Source organism: Neofelis nebulosa, chromosome 2, assembly GCF_028018385.1.
Source record: "Neofelis nebulosa isolate mNeoNeb1 chromosome 2, mNeoNeb1.pri, whole genome shotgun sequence".
NCBI classification, from domain to species: domain Eukaryota; kingdom Metazoa; phylum Chordata; class Mammalia; order Carnivora; family Felidae; genus Neofelis; species Neofelis nebulosa.
Window position 1 is genome coordinate 95,463,430 of NC_080783.1, and position 17,473 is coordinate 95,480,902.

Consider the following 17,473-nt stretch of genomic DNA (forward strand, 5'->3'; position numbering starts at 1 on the left):
CTCTATACCTAACAGACACCTAAGCTCCTTCTAGTACTTACTAAAAAGTTTCTCTAGACTTTTGTTAAAGGTAGTTTTCAAAAATACAACTCTGATGTTGACCTTCTGCTTAAAATAGTATGAAACTGCAATATAAAGCCCAGTGTTTCAGTATGGCGGGTTACCTGCTATCTCTCCAGCCCTTGACCCTGAAAAGCACCTTACAATACATCAAACTGTTCAATATGCTTTCTCACATCTCTGCTGTTTCTCTCTTTCTACAGCCTTCTCTTCAGGATGCAACTCAAATGCCCCTCTTTATGATGCCTTCCCTGATTCCAACTGCCCAGGTAGAGAAATATACATCCTCTACTGTGTTCTCACAGCCATTATGCCAGGCTTCTCCCATGCAACAGTGGGAATTCACTGTATTTGGAGACTTTGTTTTACTCATTTTATATTCCCAATCCTGTGCTTGCCACATAGAAGGAACTGAACAGATAATGAAGAAATGAATATGCACACAGACATACAAAGATACTACATTTAGTTACCAAGAGAATAGTATTGAGGACATCATTATTCAGTGGTGACTCTTCTACACCTCTATGTTTTCGTATTTTCTTCTTTGCAGTATGTACCATATTTGAAACTGATAATTTATGAATTGGAACCGGTGCTGGCTCTGTCAACTTTGACAAAGCATGAGTTATATCAGCAATTTCTATAAAAAGAATAGAAACAAACACACATTATATCACCAACCTTAGCAAGTAAAAGCGATGAGCAAACAGTTGATTGTATAAAATATTTTAGTCACTCTTTTCACTGGTGTTATATCATTTCAGAATTCTAGAATTTTAATACACATATTCAGCTTTATATGCATCCATGATTGACAATGGTATAACACAAATCATTTCTCCCCAGAAGTTCAAAAATAAACCTTTAAAAACCCTGCTTTACAAAATATCTTACATTTTTGGTAGAAAGAACTTATTAAAAGTGCTTAATGTTTTAAGCTCAGGGTATAACCTGGAGAGAGAAACGGTAGCAGTCTAGTCCATCAAAACTTCCTTTTCCAACTTCATTCAAATGTGAAAATAGATGAAAAGTTGCCGGAAAAATGTGCCAAGGAAAAAGGGTTAGACATTTGAAAGTAACTTAAAAAAAAAAAAAAAAGAAAGAAAAAAGAAAGAAAAGAAAGTAGGTCACCTCTCCCTTCTTCCTCAAATGTGGATCGTCCAAGAATCTCATCAGTTGACTCCTTTCGACGGCAAATTTTAAAAAATTCAGTGACAAAATCACCTATGCAGAAAAAAATGTTACTCATCTTTGACTTAACTAAAAGAAATCAGTTCTACAAATTAAAGTATGTCTTTTCACAAAAGCTAGAACTAATATGTGGTAGAAAAATAAACCAGTTTTTCCACCCAAGACAAAAATTAATCCTATGTCAAAGGTAGCCTTGTTCTTCCTTTCTCTCCATGTCCTAGGATATAAAAAAAGTTTTTCCTCAGAATTCTTTCTAGAATGAAAGGAAAAGTAACTGCACCTAAAAATATTACGTACTTACTATGTACCTGAATAAGATAAATAATATCTGTTCTGAGTTGTAGAAGTAACAAGAATATTACTATATGCACATAATGTCACCCTAACTGCCACCCTTCTAGACTTCTGAGTCCATTAAAAAATTAAAATAAAAAGAAATTCTAAAGATATGTTTCTAGAAGATTAAGAAATTAGATAGTATAAAATTATTTTACCTTCAGCTGTATATCAATGGTAGACTTTATGTCATTATTATAAAGGGGAAAAGATTTGATATTTTCTAAAGAGCTGCAGTAAGATGTTTGTACAAAAAATCAGTGTTTAACCAGAACCATCAGTACTAAAACTCCTACACAATACAAGATAACAAGGACATCTATGTTTTAGAATTCGCCAACTAGTTCTAAGTAAATCTAGAACACTTTCTGGACTTCTTCAGAAAAGTAAGATAATCCTATAATTCAATTATATAAACTACACGATTCTAGTCAATTATATATGACTATAGAGTCCTATAATCTAGTCATATAAATGTATAAAATCAAAGAGGTTGGGTGGGATCATGGAACAATAACTTAAAATGAGAATACATTTTTTAAAATCTTTTAATGTTTTTTATTCATTTTTGAGAAAAAGAGAGAGCATGAGCAGGGGAGGGGCAGAGAGAGAAAGACCCAGAATCCAAAGCAGGCTCCAGGCTCTGAGCTGTCAGCACAGAGACAGGGCTGGAACCCAGGAACTGTGAGATCATGACCTGAGCGTAAGTCAGATGCTTAACCGATTAAGCCAACCAGGCACCCCTTAAAATGAGAATACTTAAATTCTAAGGTCCTCTTGCTATTATCAGAAGCCAGTGGACGAGGAACAATAAGAAACTAGGAAACAATTTAGTAAATAAATTTAACAATTTAATAATTCAATGAATAAGCAAGAGAAACTATTGAGCATTTACTATATGATAAGCACTGTATTAAATGTGATACACAGGGGCGCCTGGGTGGCGCAGTCGGTTAAGCGTCCGACTTCAGCCAGGTCACGATCTCGCGGTCTGTGAGTTCGAGCCCCGCGTCAGGCTCTGGGCTGATGGCTCGGAGCCTGGAGCCTGTTTCTGATTCTGTGTCTCCCTCTCTCTCTGCCCCTCCCCGTTCATGCTCTGTCTCTCTCTGTCCCAAAAATAAATAAAAAACGTTGAAAAAAAAATTAAAAAAAAAAAAAATGTGATACACAAACACACTTGTGCCCAATCATATTTGATCCTCTCAAGACCTCTATGTATATACTGTGGTTATCTCTATTTTACTGAGAAGAAATTAATGAAACTTGCTCAAACTGACAGACCTAAGACTTAAAATAAGGTCTATCCAATTCTAAAACTCTTAATATCAACCCTCTACCATCTTCCTAATACCCCAAGACCAATGGAAGGAATTTTACCTTATACATCTTTGTATTCACCATTCTATAATTAGCAAAACATGTCAAATGCTACTTAGCATTTAATGAAGAGCATATGATTAATTTTTTAAAAATCTTTATTTTTGAGAGAGAGAGAAAGACACTGTGATCTTTATTTTTGAGAGAGAAAGAGTGAGTGGTGGAGGAACAGAGAAAGAGGCAGACCCAGAATCTAAAGTAGGCTCCAGGCTCCAAGCTGTCAGCATAGAGCCCGATGCAGGGCTTGAACTCATGAACCATGAGATCATGACCTGAGCCAAAGCTGGAAGCTTAACCAACTGAGCCACCCAGTCACCTCTAGCATATGATTAATTTTAAAGAACCCAAAAAAATGATGCTTTAGAGAAATGCATCATTACTGTCATCAGTAAATATTTAGTAACTCCATTTGTTGAATGGTAATATATCAGGTTATACAGAGTGAACTGGCTTGGATGAACATGGGAATGGAGAAAATATTTTCATGTGTACTAAATATGAGAAAAAAATGCAAAGACACACTGAGGAGAGATGGGTTCAAAAGACTTCATCAAAGAGATACACCTACCAAAATAATAAGAGAATGATAATGCCAGATATGGGATACAATAATATTATTTCAATGGCAAATCAACATTTTTCAAAGTATTTCTAGTATTTCACTTGATTTTCAAATAAGCCTATGAGACGTACAGTATTATTTACACCTCTTTTCCTCTATCAGAAAACAAGTTTGCAGATGTGGTCCAACTCTATGGAGGGGCTCTAATTAGACTGTCAAATCAGTATTCCTTCCATCATATACCACAGGTCCAGAGGATGACAAAACACAGAAAGTGCTGCACTAACAAGAATGGAAGATGCAAACTGCCACAAGAGGAAAAAAAGGGAGTGCCATAAAAGCATTAGAAGAATAAAAGATCACGAGAAAACATCCAAGCATTCTGAGGTATAAACTGGTTAAAGCTAAAAGATGAGAAAGAAATCCTGCTAGTGCTATTTAAGAGTTAACTAGGGTGTGTTACTGTTGGCAAAGATTTCTTTTACAGTGATGTTACCCGAGATCACACACAAAAAATCCCAAATATACCCTTTTGATAGGTGAAATAAAGTATAAAGAATACATTCAGTCTTCCTAATCCAGAAGACAGGCAGAATGGTGGGGAAAGAACATAATTTCAAGAAAGTAACAGAAGTATGTCTTACCTAGCAAACACTGAGGATTATCAGCTTTTCGAACTCTAACAGACCAATGGGGAGCCTGAATAGGATCCAAATCACTAAATGCAAAACAATAAACGGAAGATCCTAATTATGACAATCTGCAACTCATCAATTTATCAAAATGCAGTCTAATTAATTATATAAAACGACAAGCAATCCATTTTGCCTCCCTTAAACTTACTGTTACTCGGATGCATAAAGTCATTTGGATAAGTTTTAAAAAATATATAATCTTAAGAAGTCAAAGTTTATAGACAAAAAAGTACAAAAGGAAAAACCACAATCAAAACAGAATAATCAAAGCACACATATGAAAATTATTCTGAACAGGCAATATACACTGATAATCTAATAATTAATTTTAGGAATACTAAAAAAGAAACAAGAAACAAGCAAGTATGCACAATCACCTTCATCACTTTATAACAATATTAAAAACAAAGACCACAAAAATTTGCACAAGATCAAAAGTGCCCTATTTTCTCAACTAAATAGATTACTGTGTGTACACTTAATGGAATACTATGCAGCAATTTTAAAAATAACAACACAGACCTATATTTACGGGCATAAGAATGTAAAGTAATACACTAAATAAAGCAATATGTAAACTTAAACTTTAAAAAGATATACTCCCACACAACTACAGAATCATTCTGCTGTACATGTGAAATAGAATGTTACATATCAATTATAACTCAATTTTTAAAAAAAGGATACACCCCAAAATGCTAACTATTTTTTAAGTAATAGGTTTCTATGTAGTCCTTATTTTCTTCTCTATACCCATCTAACTTATCTAATTAAGAAAGCTCATGTAATTTTTTTAATATTAACAAACACAATACATTTATTTCAATTACAACAAAAAAAGTGTCCTACTTCTCACTGTTTGCATCATGCATGAGAAAGTACTAAAATGGTGTTCCTCTTTCTCCACATTCTTCCTAGATAATACCTGCTATAATTTTTTAGTTGTTTCCATCACACAAGAGTACATGACTGACATGTTTTGTTACTTATGACATTTAATGATCAAGTATTACTCCTGCACATTCTGATGACCATTATTTCTTAAAGTATTTCAGGAAATGCTTCTAACCAGCTAAAAAAATTCAAAAGAATTATGCACTGAATCCCTGCTTAGAGAATCTGCTTAGAGACATCCTTGCTAAAACAAAGTAAGACTAAGACTGTTCGGGTGGAGGGGGAGATAAATAGGCAGTGGGAATTAAGAAGTATACTTGTGATGAGCATAGGTCATGTATCGAAGTGTTGAATTACTATATTTAAACTTGAAACTAATATATATGTTAACTGGAATTAAAATAAAAACTTTAAAAAAAAAGATTCTTCATTATCCCTAAGCTAAAGATCACATCCCCAAAGTCAGCAGCTTAAGACGCATCTCTAATACATATTTAATCAGTCTAAAAAGCAATCTTTAAAGTAGAAAAATCAACTAACCTTATCAGAAGCTGATATAAAGAAAAAGGAAAGTTGCTAACCACCTGGCAGTTAATTTATTCTACTGAATAAATATAATACTCAATATAATAACTCTTAAATACTTACGAATAAACATCATTATCCACAATGATACCTTCAGTCAGGTGAGGCCATGTAGTTGCTAAATGGAGTTCACTAAAATAAAACATAAAATATAACCAAAAGCTTTGATATTGTATGTATATTCTCTGACTCAGCAATTCTATTTCTAGAAATGTATTCTAAGTAAATAAACAGAAATGCACATATAATTAGGTTAAAAGTGGTGCTACTTACACTACCGTAAAACAGGAGACAACTAGTTTAGTTAGCACACCCATATGAAGTTACTATCTTACAGATATAAAAAACACATGCTAGGGGCACCTGGGTGGGTTCAGTTGGTTAAGTGTCCAACTTCAGCTCTGGTCATGATCTCACAGTTTGTGAATTCCAGCCCTGCGTTGGGCTCTGTGCTGACAGCTCAGAGCCTGAAGCCTGCTTGCGATCTGTGTCTTCCTCTATCTACTCTTCCCCCCACTCATGCTGTGTCTCTCTCAAAAATAAATAAACATTAAAATAACTTTTTAAAAAAAGAACATGCTAGGGGCGCCTAGGTGGTTCAGTCAGTTAAGCATCCAACTCTTGATCTTGGCTCAGGTTGTGATCTCACAGTTGGTGGGTTCAAGTACAGTACCACTATGGGCTCTGCGCTAACGGTGTGGAGTCAGTTGGGACTCTCTCTCTCTCTCTCTCTCTCAAAACAAATTAAAAAAAAAATACAGAAAATTATAGTTTTCAGAAACTATAGAAAGCTTATGAAAGAAATCAAAGACACAAAAAAATGGAAAAATATTCCACACTCCTGGATAGGAAGAAGAAAAGTTGTTAAAATGTCAATCCTACCCAAAGCAACCTACATATTCAATGCAATACCTATCAAAATACCAGCATTCTTCACAGAGCTAGAACAAACAATCCTAAAATTTTATGGAACCAGAAAAGACCCCAAATAGCCAAACAATCTTGAAAAAGAAAACCAAAGCAGGAGGCATCACAATCCCGGACTTCAAGCTGTAATACAAAGCTGTAATCATCAAGATTGTGCCAAGTATGGTACTGGCACAAAAACAAACACTCAGATCAATGGAACAGAATAGAGAAACCAGAAATGGACCCACAAACGTATGGCCAACTAATCTTTGACAAAGCAGGAAAAAATATCCAATGGAATAAAGACAGTCTCTTCAGCAAGCGGTGTTGGAAAACTGGACAGTGACATGCAGAAGAATGAACCTGGACCACTCTCTTAAACCATACACAAAAATAAACTCAAAATGGATGAAAGACCTAAATGTAAGACAGGAAGCCATCAAAATCCTCGAGGAGAAAGCAGGCAAAAACCTCTTTGATCTTGGCCACAGCAATTTCTTACTCAACACGCCTCTGGAGGCAAGGGAAACAAAAGCAAAACTGAACTATTGGGACCTCATCAAAATAAAAACCTTCTGCACAGCAAAGCAAACAATCAGCAAAACTAAAAGGCAACCGATGGAATGGGAGAAAATATTTGCAAATGACATATCAGATAAAGGGTCAGTATCCAAAAGCTATAAAGAACTCATCACACTCAACACCCAAAAAACAAATAATCCAGTGAAGAAATGGGCAAAAGACACGAATAGACATTTCTCCAAAGACATCCAGATGGCCAACTGACACATGAAAAAATGCTCAACATCACTCATTATCAGGGAAATACAAATCAAAACCACAATGAGATACCACCTCACACCTGTCAGAATGGCTTACATTAACAATTCAGGCAACAGCAGATGTTGGCAAGGATGTGGAGACAGAGGATCTCTTTTGCATTGTTGGTGGGAATGTAAACTGGTGCAGCCACTCTGGAAAACAGTATGGAGGTTCCTCAAAAAATTAAAAATAGAACTACCCCATGACCCAGCAATTGCACTACTAGGTATTTATCCAAGGGATACAGGTATAGTGTTTCCAAGGGGCACATGCACCTCAATGTTTATAGCAGCTCTATCAACAATAGACAAAGTATGGAAAGAGCCCAAATGTCCACATGTTCACTGATGGATGAATGGATAAAGAAGATGTGGTTTATGTATGTATATACACACACACACACACACACACACACACACACACACACACAATGGAGTATTTCTCAGCAATCAAAAAGAATGAAATACTGCCATTTGCAACTACGTGGATGGAACTAGAGGGTATTTATGCTAAGCGAAATTAGTCAGAGAAAGACAAATATCATATGACTTCACTCATATGAGGACTTGAAGACATATAACAGATGAACGCAAGTAAAGGGAAGCAAAAATAATATAAAAACAGGGAGGGGGACAAAACATAAGAGACTCTTAAATATGGAGAACAGACGGTTACTGGAAGGGTTGTTGGAGGGGGGATGGGCTAAATGGGTAAGGGGCATTAAGGAATCTACCCGTGAAATCATTGTTGCACTATATGCTAACTTAGATGTAAACTATAAATAAATACATACATAAATAAATAAAACCACATGCTATATATAGTAGCCAAAAATATAAATAATCCAAATATCTATCAGCTGATCAATGGATAAAAAATGCATTATCACCCATACAATGACATATTATACACCAATAAAAAGCAATGAAATACTGACTCATGTTATAATATGGATGAACCTCAAAAACATATTGCTCAGTGAAAGAAGTCAGACACTTAAGGCCACATCTGCATAACACAATTTATATGCAATGTCCAGAAGAGGCAAGGTAGACTGTATCTGCCTAGAGCTGGAGGGTCTGGGAGATTGAGGGGATCAAAGTTAAGAGGTGAAGGGTCTCTTTTTGGGGGTGATAAAAGTATTGTGGAATTAGAAAGAGATAATTACACAAATCTGTATACACTACAAACCACAGAACTGTACACTTTATATGGTGAATTTTATGATACATGAATTGTAACTCAATTTTGAAAAAATCATTTTATAGATCAAAGGTTAACAAACTTTTTCTACAAAGGACCAAAGGGCAAATATTGTAGGCTTTTGGAACCATGCAGTCTCTGTTATATTTTTGTTTTTTCTTTAAAAACACTAAAAAATTTAAAAACTATTCTTAGTTCATTGGCTATACAAAAACAGGCTAATGGTCAGATTTGATCCACAGGTCATAGTTTGCTGACCTCTTCATATATATAAATATTAAGTTTCAAAAAGTTTTCACATAAAATTATAAAGAATACAAGCCACAAAAAATATAAAGGATGACATATATTTATAAAATATACAAACATACTATGCAAAAAGAGAGTTATCGTAACAGGCCTAATACTTAGAAAAGGAGAACCTGCAAAGTTCTCCCTTGGCTTGACATTGGGAACTTGGATTTTGGGAGGGTTCCTACCATTCCTTGACAGGAGTGGCTCACTGTGTCTAAACTACTGGTGCAAAACTATGGTTTATGCTGAACACCTGCTTTCCTTCTGGTACATGGAGAAGGTGCCTACGTGACCATCCCCAAATAAACACACCATACACAGAGGGTCCAATCCGCTTCTCTGGTAGACAGCCTTTCACACACATTGTCACAATTCACTGCTAGGAGAATTAAGTGTCCTATGTGACTACACTGGGAAAGGAAGCTTGTCCCTGGCTTGCTCTGGACCTCACCCTATGTGCCTTTTTCCTCTGCTGCTTTTTGTATTGTATCTTTTCAATGTAATACACCATAGCCATGAGCACAACTAAATGGTGTGAGTCCTCCAAGCAAATCAGTGAACCTGAGAGTGGTCTTGCAGAGACCAAGCTGTCATCAATGACCACCTATAAGTAGTGGGATTATGAATTTAGTGAGTATTTTAATTCCTGTCTAGATTCTGAACCCACTTCTTGGAGAGTCAAATTTGGAGAATAAAGAAGCCAAAAGAGTCAATTACTTTTATTTCTCTGATCTTTAGTGGTGCTCAACCGACTGGCAACTCCAGTCTGTACCCTATATTTTAGAATTCAATGTGATAACAGGGCCAGAATTCCACAACTATGTAATATAATCTCAGTTAATAACTGGACAACAAGCCACCCTTGGCTCGAGACTATTTTGAGCTGGGTCCTATAAGGGTCCCAATTAAACCTCTGTGTTATCAAATACTTCCTCAGTAAGTTGATTTTTTGCTTGAGTTAGTCAGAGTTGACTACTACAGTTTACAACCAAGAAACTTGACTGGTAAACACATGATTTTTGCCTTTTTTTTTTTGTTTTTACATGTTTTCTAAATTTTCCTTACTGAGCATAAATTTATTACTTTCATAATAGAATAAAATTCTAAGGTTAAAAAAATGACTAGACAATGTATGATATTAGAGGATATGAATGGTAAGTTTAAAACTCTAAGCCCTGAAATAATTTTAGGTATTTACCTCAGATTCAGTTCCTAAGCTTTTATGACTAAGTCCTCTCCTTTCCTTCTAACTATAAAACAGTTTCTCTGACAGGGAGAGGACACTAAAAAAAAAGCCTCATTTCCTCTTCCACCTCTTCCACCATTCTTTGCAAAAGCATAGTGCCCACAGTATTTGCTAATCACCGTGTGATTTAAATGGCCTACCATATATACCACCTTACCCCCGAATTATTTTTGTATTCTTCTTCAATCACCTGTTTCTCTGATGGTTCCTCGTGATTTAAAATTAAGAAGAAATATTTAATAAATAATTCCTTCACATTTTCATGATCAAGTCAATTTTATTCTCTCTCCCTATAATTTTCTCTAGCAAAATCTAAATGAATGAACCTGTTGGAGGGCCACAAATATACCATTTCTCCCTTGCTCACTATGCCATGATGGCATAGTTTCCTAAGAAACTGGAGTTTCCTCCAGTAAACTGACTGAACTCTCCTGCATCAAGGCCCTTTACACAAGCTCTTCATTCTACCAGGAATGGTCATTCTCTCTCTGTGCCAGCTAAATCCTCCCTGAGATGCTTCCTTTGAGAACACTTTCCTGATGGCATCCCAATCCGAACTAGCTCATTTCACTATTCTTACATCTTGTCCCTTTCCTTCACTGCTTATAGTTGTACATTTATGTGATTATTTTGTCTATTTCCTCCAATCAGACTATAAATGCCAAGAAACCAAAAACTGTTTTATCTACTATATCTTCCTAATTCAGCATAGTGTCTGACACATGTAAGTATCAATTACAAAAGATACTTATTTTATCTTCTCTCTTGAGTGATTTTAAATTAAAAGTATTATCATTTCTACCTCTATGCAAGAGTACTAACAATGTATGTATGCGCCTGTGCGGATGTGACAATCTCCCCCGCAACATGCCCCTCACAAAGAATCTCCTCAATCCCTCCCTGCAAGAGGAAAAGAGGAAGCACAAGAAGAAGCGCCTGGTGCAAAGCTCCAATTCCTACTTCATGAACAAGAAGCACCCACAATGCTATAAAATCACCACCATCTATAGCCACGCACAAACAGTTTTGTGTGTTGGCCCCTCCACTGTCCTTTGCCAGCCTACAGGAGGAAAAGCAAGGCTTAGAGAAGCATGCTCCTTCAGACTGAAGCAGCACTAAAACCACGCTAAATCATCATGAGGGGAAAACCATCCCAATAAACACATTTTGGATACAAAAAAAAAGTATGTATGTGTGTATATAGATTTTTTAACTAACCATATAGTTTAACTAAATAAAACAGTTTCTAAATCAGCACTGTTTATATTCTCCAAATATTTTACTCTCAGTGATTAAATTTTCCAAGTCTTACATTTTCTTATATAAAATTTTCTTAAATTTCAGTGGCTCTTCTAGAAAAGCAGTTGGGTAACCTAGAGGTCACTTTGTAGCTCTTAGTTAGGTCTCAACTTGTACATCTGGAAAATGTGGTCAGGGAAAATGTAAACACTTGTTAATTCTCAGTGCTGAATAGGTGAAAGTTTGTTATATATGATCTTCTCTGTGCTTTTCAATATATAAAATGTTTACCAAAAAGTAGGCCAAGAATCACTTCTATAAGGAATAATCAATAAATGGTATCATACACATTTTATGTAATATTTTAAAGCCTCTTTTAAGAAATTTATTTATTTATTTATTTTGAGAGAGAGCAAGCAAGCAGGGGAGGGGCAGAGAAAGAGACAGAGAATCCCAAGCAGGCTCTGCGCTGTCAGCATAGGGCCTGACACAGGGCTCCAACTCACAAACCATGAGATCATGACCTGAGCTGAAATCAAGAATTGGACACTTAACCAATTGAGCCACTCAGGCGCCCCAAGCCTCTTTTATTTCTTCAGTGACAGAGAAAAAAAGCAGATGGGCAGATTGTTAGATGTAGATCTGTTTCCGGTACTATACTCATTCCAAAAGGCTATGGTATTACAAAGCACAGTAAAATCAGTATTAATATAAACAGTAAATTCCTTAATTCAAATGATATATTGAAACTCCCACCTTATAGGATCTTCACAGGCACCAAATGGTAACTTGCCAAACTCCAGGCCTCCAACTTCTCCTCCTACAAGGGCATCTATATCTAAACAAAAGAAATAATATTCCATTATTCAGCAAGAAATGAAGAAATAAGTATTTAATTAAGTTAGCTCTTTGGGAGATCATAGATTTAAATGTGCCTATATCAATAGCATATATGTAGAGAGCAGCCTAGTTAAAGACTTCCCCCTAGAATGTTACAATAAAAGAACACCTTGGGGCGCCTGGGTGGCTCAGTTGGTTGGGCGTCCGACTTCGGCTCAGGTCATGATCTCGCGGTCTATGAGTTCAAGCCCCGCATCAGGCTCTGGGCTGACAGCTCAGAGCCTGGAGCCCGTTTCGGAGTCTGTGTCTCCCTCTCTCTCTGACCCTCCCCTGCTCATGCTCTGTCTCTCTCTGTCTCAAAAATAAATAAATGTAAAAAAAAAAAAAAAATTAAAAAAAAAGAACACCTTTAATTCCTATTTATACAGTGTTTAATTCACGCCATGCATTCTACATTTTATCCTTTTGAAATATTCCTTAAATATTGCTTGAGAGAACATTAATCTGTAATTTTTTTTGCATTTTCTAAAAATGTGATTAATATTATCTATAAAAAAGATTATCCAAGTATTTAAAAATTTAATTACCAACCTACATTCATCAGTTTTGCTGTCAATAATTTCTGTAGAGCAAATTAGTTATCATTAATAAATTTTTATTTCAGTTGATAGTACATGGAAATACTTGAAGTTTAGCAAAGAATTTCCTTTCTGTTATAAACAGTATCTGAGATGAGAGGAGAATTTAGAGGGTAAATCACTCCCCTTAGCTCCACCCCTCTTAAAGAGGTAATAAACACTTCTAAAAGACATCAAAAGGATTTATTTCTCTTTGAAATAATTCAGATGGCTGCTTTTCATTATTCGTACTACACTGGAAATTCCTCAAATTAAATTCTATTGTTATGAATATTCCCCAGTTTTGCTAAAATCATGTTTGACGATTACCTGTCACCTAACTAAATTAATCATTAAATATGGCTCAATTACTTGATTCAGTAAATTTTCTCAAGTCAGTTTCATTCCATTTTTCCAACTAACAAATACTTATAATAAAGATTACAATGACTAGCTTTATTATAAGATGTGAATTTTTAAGAGCTTCACAATGTATAATAAGCATATTTTATAAATAAGCTAAAAATTTTGTACCATAACTGTACAATAGTCTTAATTCAATTAAACTGAGAAGCAACACTATGGAATGAAAGGATCGTGGGATGTGGAGTTTGACCAATGTTTGAAAGCAAACTTTATCACTTGTGACCTTGGGCCAGTTACCTATGTTCTCTAAGTTACATATGTTCTCCAAGAAAGATAATACCTGTCTCATAGATAAACGATAATTACATGAAATAACATATACAATGCCAAGCACAATGTCTGATCCGTATTACATGTTCAAATCCTTTCCTTCCCTTTATATGAGAAAATGTTAAAAATTTATATGGTCTTCAATTCACTGAGGAGTAAGATAAATATATTGGTCCTCCCCATTAAAAAAAACTGGCAAGAGAGGCGCCTGGGTGGCTCAGTGGGTTAAGTGTCTGACTTCATCTCAGGTTATGATCTCACGGCTTGAAGGCTCACGAGTTTGAGCCCTGCGTCAGGCTAAGTTTTGACAGCTCAGAGCCTAGAGTTTGCTTTGGATTCTGTGTCTCCCTCTCTCTGCCCTTCCCCTGCTCACTCTGTCTCTCTCTCTCTCTCGCTCAAATAAATAAACATTAAAAAAAAATTTTTTTTAAACTGGCAAGTAAACATTAACAAAGTCCTTTTTGGCAACCAAAATTATAATGCTAACATTCTGGATCTTGGGCTTCCTCTTAGATCATCAACCGACTATACTATCTTGGGAAATATTTAAAATTGACTAATAATAGAGCAGACTTTGAAAAAAGAAAAAGGAAGGCAGGAATTGAAACTTTCACCTAGAAAGTGGCTACAAATTGCCTAGAGGGTATTGCTGTCTGGGAACGAAAATTACCAAAACAAACATTTGCGTCTTTCTTATAATTTACTCTCAGCTTAGCTTTCATTTCCCTTTGCTGCAGTTTAGATGCAGTTCTTTCATTGTCACATCAGAGTTTCAAATTATTGTGCAGTACATAAATAAGGTACTAGCAGCATATATAACTACCAAAGTCTGAGGATATACTACATTAATTCTAACATCCCAAGACTACCAACTTTCCATCCTATAAATAACCAACTACTTGGAACAAAAATAATAAAGAAATACTGTTTTATTCTAATTTATTTTTCTCAGCAGGGGGGGAGTGGACTAGAAAATGTTTTCAGGCTGGTAAAATACTTATAATTATTTATAAGTTTGTGTTAAATTTCTTATGAGAAATACTTGAATATAATTACACTTATATATGAGAGAAACACCCAGGAGCCAAATCCTCACTTAATTATTAAGGCTATATGTCCACCAGGGTGAACTTTTCTAGAACTTAGGTAATGTCTTGTTTATACCTGCAACCCAGACACAACCAGCTAATAATTAATGATTACTAAATGAATCAGTCTATTGGTATATACCACTTATGAATAAGAGGTAAACTGATTTTAATTACATCAAATCCAAGTTAAATATTCTAGAGCTCTTTGTAAGTATATGTGTATATACCCATTTTTTTTCTCTTTCCTGCTTTTCTTATTTAGCATTCTTCTTCAAACTCTATTTTCCATAAGGCTCTCAGCTTATGAGGGTGGCTTCCGTTATTATCTTCTAAAAACAGACAGTTTAATCAATCACTACATACTAATTTGCAGCACATGATGTTCCACAGCAGGGGGGATGCTTTATAAATAATATTAGCTTTCAAAGACAGATCGTCACATATAGAGTAATGCTGTCTCTAGAGCAAACTTCAGAGCATTTTTTAAGAGAAACAAAATTATAAAGGTAATTAAATCAGCAATACTACATTTAGAATTAATTACAAATATTTCCAATTTAAAACACTTGAAACATACTATTAAATAAGTTTAATTTCTGAATATATTTTCTTTCCATTTATATTCAGTAAGTTAAATATAGCTCTAAATTATCTCACCTGGAGGTTGCTGAGGCCAAAAATACTGCTGCCAATCCTGAAGTACATAGGTAAAGCGAATAGCAATACTAACAGGAGGCAAAGGAGTTAAAGGACATCCCTAGAAAATAAATGCAAAGACAACATTGTGTAACTTTAAACAAAGTGTTTTAAAAACAATGCCAGAGAGTTGTTTGGGGTGCTTGGGTGGCTCAGTCAGTAGAGTCCAGCTCAGGTCAGGCTCAGGTCATGAACTCACAGTTCCTGAGACCTAACCCTAGCTGGGCCTGCTTGGGATTCTCTCTCCCCTTCTCTCTCTGCCCCTTTCCAGCTTGTGTGCAGATCTCTCTCAAAAGTAAATGAACTTAAATAAATAAATAACTACCTGGAAACAAAATAAATGCTCCTTCAAAATATTAACAATTTTAATTATACAAATATAATTTCTTATTCTGTTCAGCAATAATGAATGTGAAAAAAATGTTACCCATTTTTTTTAAATTAAGGTGAAACTATTACAAGTATAAGACCAGGATTGAGGAGATGATGCCTTCTCTTTCTTTTAAATGAAAATAAACCCAAATTAAAGCCAGTCTTGGAATATTTAACCATAATTTTAGACTAAGACAAATGGTCACTCATGCAAAATAGATTGTATTAATCAATCAGTTAATAGAAAATTTAGATTCATCTTTACATTCACTAAAAATCATGAAAATTAGGGGCACCTGGGTGGCTCAGTTGGTTAAGCATCTGACTTTGGCTCAGGTCATGATGTCACAGCTCATGGGTTTGAGCCTTGCACCGGACTCTGTGCTGACAGCTTAGAGCCTCGAACGTGCTTTGAACTTTATGTCCCATCTCTCTCTATTCCCCGGCTCATACTGTCTCTCTCAAAAACAAATAAACATTAAAAAAAATTTTTTTGAATCATGAAAATTAATATCATCAAAACATCCTATAAGCTCTGCTTCCCTTAATAATGGTTAACCTACATTAATGTGGAATAGGATTCAAATATACATAGGAATCACCTAGGGAACATGTGAAAATATAGATTCAAGGCTATTCTGCATATTTAACCAGGTACCAGGTGTTCCTGATACTGCTGATCAGGAAGAATAAGAGACATTTAGCTCAGCAACATCTATAAATGTCACTAGTAGCTTTAATGGAATACAAACTCAATCTAAAGTCACAATGTAAAGTGGCTGCCCAAAAAAGATAATTTAGTTTTGGGCTGCTGTGTCCTTGCCAAGCAAGGTAAGATTCTGGTTGTTTAGGAATAATAAACTTTTTAGTCAAGTCCAGATATTAACTGAGTGTTCACCCGTAATAAGGTACAAATGGTCTAGAAACCATAACAAAGTTGCCTTGACACATAACCTCTGCTCCAGTTACATAGCAACATAGATAAATATAGAAAGCGATAACCAGAAAGAAATAGCTAGGATCAAATATGACATAAATATCTTTGTGGGTCCTAGAAAGCTGCAGAAAATCCAAAGTTTCAAGGCATATGCCTGCTGAGTTCCAGGTGTGGAAGTAGGCAGTGACAGCCTAGGATTACAGACTGCATTAAGTGGAACCACAAGTTCAACTCAGTCCAGAGTGAGTGCACTGCAAGACTGTGCTTAAGGCAGACACTGGGGCAGAGCATACCTGCTTGGTACGGTAGTTTTGCTGAAAGTTATGGGCTGGGGAGAGTTACTATGGGGGGTTAGGGGGTGGGGTGGTCAGTGACCGCTCTCATAACCTGAGCAAGCAATCCAGTGATTCCAGGACCAGGTATGCAATACCCCTAATAACACCTCAGAGCAAGAGGCTCCAAACACCATTTCAAGACCCAATTCTGAAATTTTCTACATGTAGGAAGCAACCACAAAATTATAGAACCACAAGAGAGGATGGGAGAAAAAGTTAAAAATTTTAGATATAACATTCATTCTAAATGCACCTGCAAAGAAAATTTCCATAAAACATGAAGAAATGGGGGTGCCTGGGTGGCTCAGTATGTTGAGTGTCTGACTTCGGCTCAGGTCATGATCTCGTGGTCCGCGAGTTTGAGTCCTGCGTCAGGCTCTGAGCTGACAGCCCAGAGCCTGGTGCCTGCTTTGGATTCTGTGTCTCCCTCTCTCTCTGCCCCTCCCCTGCTCATTCTCTGTCTCTCTCTCATG

The 17,473-nt window shown here is 35.8% G+C and overlaps 2 protein-coding genes across 7 annotated transcripts in view; one reads left to right on the forward strand and one right to left on the reverse strand.

The window, feature by feature from the left end:
* Positions 1 to 17,473, reverse strand: part of RAB3GAP1 (RAB3 GTPase activating protein catalytic subunit 1) — a 111,630-nt gene that overhangs the window by 39,214 nt on the left and 54,943 nt on the right. For all 6 annotated transcript variants that reach the window (XR_009251601.1, XM_058694879.1, XM_058694869.1 and 3 more), the window contains 6 exons: positions 15,318 to 15,417; positions 12,173 to 12,254; positions 5,767 to 5,835; positions 4,174 to 4,247; positions 1,195 to 1,287; positions 534 to 703 (listed from right to left, as the gene is read on the reverse strand). Coding sequence is in view for 5 of the 6 variants with exons in the window: in XM_058694879.1 (XP_058550862.1) it covers positions 534 to 703; positions 1,195 to 1,287; positions 4,174 to 4,247; positions 5,767 to 5,835; positions 12,173 to 12,254; positions 15,318 to 15,417 (588 nt within the window). In the remaining variant the exon portion in view is untranslated. The remainder of the gene's footprint in view (positions 1 to 533; positions 704 to 1,194; positions 1,288 to 4,173; positions 4,248 to 5,766; positions 5,836 to 12,172; positions 12,255 to 15,317; positions 15,418 to 17,473) is intronic.
* LOC131491796 (small ribosomal subunit protein eS27-like) lies at positions 10,850 to 11,296 on the forward strand. Its single transcript, XM_058695147.1, has one exon. It carries the CDS (start codon positions 11,009 to 11,011, stop codon positions 11,294 to 11,296), a length of 288 nt encoding a protein of 95 aa, XP_058551130.1. The 5' UTR covers positions 10,850 to 11,008.

Bases quoted from the DNA above. Each gene is read 5' to 3' on its own strand.
- LOC131491796 (XM_058695147.1), top strand. From the start codon at position 11,009: ATGCGCCTGTGCGGATGTGACAATCTCCCCCGCAACATGCCCCTCACA.